This window comes from Triticum aestivum, chromosome 3A (genome assembly GCF_018294505.1).
Source record: "Triticum aestivum cultivar Chinese Spring chromosome 3A, IWGSC CS RefSeq v2.1, whole genome shotgun sequence".
Lineage (NCBI taxonomy): Eukaryota > Viridiplantae > Streptophyta > Magnoliopsida > Poales > Poaceae > Triticum > Triticum aestivum.
This window is the reverse complement of record NC_057800.1, coordinates 569,824,418-569,826,218: the sequence shown is the minus strand read 5'-3', so window position 1 is coordinate 569,826,218 and position 1,801 is coordinate 569,824,418. Positions and strand designations below refer to the sequence as shown.

At 58.8% G+C, this 1,801-nt stretch overlaps 1 protein-coding gene across 1 annotated transcript; it reads left to right on the top strand.

Moving 5' to 3' along the window:
• The first annotated feature begins 525 nt into the window (after window positions 1-525).
• Window positions 526-1,507, top strand: LOC123058665 (blue copper protein). The gene is made up of 2 exons (XM_044481372.1): window positions 526-750; window positions 839-1,507. The coding sequence occupies exons 1-2, from the start codon at window positions 561-563 to the stop codon at window positions 1,375-1,377; spliced, it is 729 nt and encodes a 242-aa protein (XP_044337307.1). The 5' UTR covers window positions 526-560; the 3' UTR covers window positions 1,378-1,507.
• The last annotated feature ends 294 nt before the right edge of the window (window positions 1,508-1,801 follow it).

Below are 1,801 nucleotides of genomic sequence, written 5' to 3'. Positions count from 1 at the left end.
CCGTGCTCTCGAGTGTTCCATACCGTCCACTCCCCACGCTCTTGGCCGGATCATGCGCCAGCGTAGATTCCAGCGCGAACTGTAGCGTTGCCCGTTCACGAGGGGAATGTCCCGCGTGACCACCATACACGCAGCGGTGAAAAGGCGCCGTGCGGCCGGCGCACGCGCCACCCGCGGCTCGTATGAACATTCTTTCCTGTTACTTTACACCGCCCGGAACATGCCGCTGCCGTGCGCCGGTGCCAGTGGGCAGGCCACTGCGGCCGGAATCGCTTGTCAGCCAGCGCCCGGGCGCGTTGCGGCAGCCTCTACGCGCCCGAGAGATGCATGATCGGCTGCACGCAGGAAACGGACGTATGCACAGGGTGATGGCGCATGCTCCAAAACGTGGATCTGTTCTACTGGTTGTTCTCTTCTGTGACGCGTACCAACTCCTTCCCTTGCCTCTTCTGGTCTGCCGACACACGAAGCTCTAGCTGTCTCTTGCACGCTGGTTGCGGTTGCCCTATATATAGGGCTCGGGGTGCACCTCTACGGCTACCTACCTCAGACACCAGAGCATGCCTTCTGCTATGAAGATGGCGGCGGTGAAGGCGGCGGTTTGCATCGCCGCGGTGACGGTGGTTTCACTGGTCCACGTTGTGGCCGCCACCGATTACATCGTCGGCAGCCCAACCGGCGGCTGGCAGGGAAAGACGGACTACAAGTCCTGGGCTTCGGCCAAAACCTTTCTTCCCGGAGACACCCTGAGTGAGTATCATCAACACGCACGACGTAAACTGGTTGTGATTCTGCATTGCAGTTCCTGCTAACGTTCTTCTGCGACAAAACTGTGCAGCATTCAAGTACAACACGAACCACAACGTCCTTGAAGTGACCGCCGGCGACTATGAGGCCTGCTCGACGGCCAACCCCGTCAGCATCGACAACAGCGGCACCACCACCATCGTGCTCACGGCGCCGGGGAAGCGCTACTTCATCTGCGGCGGGCCGGGCCACTGCCAAAACGGAATGAAGCTGGAGGTGGAGGTCGCCGACCGCCCTGCGCCCACGGCACCCAGCTCGCCGCCCCAGCTGCCACCGGCACCTACGCCGCCGTCACCGGTTCCGAGGACAGGGTCACCGGCTCCGGCACCCGCGGCTGAGCCGCCGAGGCATGCAGGGCACAAGAGGCACAAGAAGAGGCACTCCCCGCCTCCAGCTGCGCCCACGGTGGACCCTGCGGAAGCGTACTTCCCGCTCGCGACGGTGGCGCCGATGTCCTCGCCAGCTGCCTCTCTGCCGATGTCGTCGGACTCTGCTGCCGCGTTGCATGCACAGTGGGGCTATGCCGCACTGGGGCTCGTAGCTCTCTGGTTCGCCGTTCTGGCTCTTTGAGTTTGCGAGGTTGTAGATCATACCATCAGACGTGTTACATCCCTGTTCTCGTCCATTTGTATTGTGTGTTCAGATTGTGAGGTGAGATTTGTTGAGAGGCCTGATAATAATTGCTTGTTATGGTGAGCTATATGCAGTCTTTGGGTTGAGATTACTCGCACCATCCGTCAGCTAGTCCTCTGTCCTAAAACATTCATTGTTGTCGGTGTCAAAACCGGCGGATCTCGGGTAGGGGTTTCGAACTGTGCGTCTACACCGAATGGTAACAGAAGGCAGGGGACACGATATTTTACCCAGGTTCGGGCCCTCTTGATGAAGGTAAAACCCTACGTCCTGCTTGATTAATATTGATAATATGGGTAGTACAAGATTAGATCTACCACGAGATCAGAGAGGCTAAACCCTAGAAGCTAGCATATGGTAT

Bases quoted from the DNA above. Each gene is read 5' to 3' on its own strand.
- LOC123058665 (XM_044481372.1), top strand. From the start codon at position 561: ATGCCTTCTGCTATGAAGATGGCGGCGGTGAAGGCGGCGGTTTGCATC. The intron at 751-838 runs GTGAGTATCATC...AAAACTGTGCAG, and splicing joins TCTTCCCGGAGACACCCTGA to CATTCAAGTACAACACGAAC.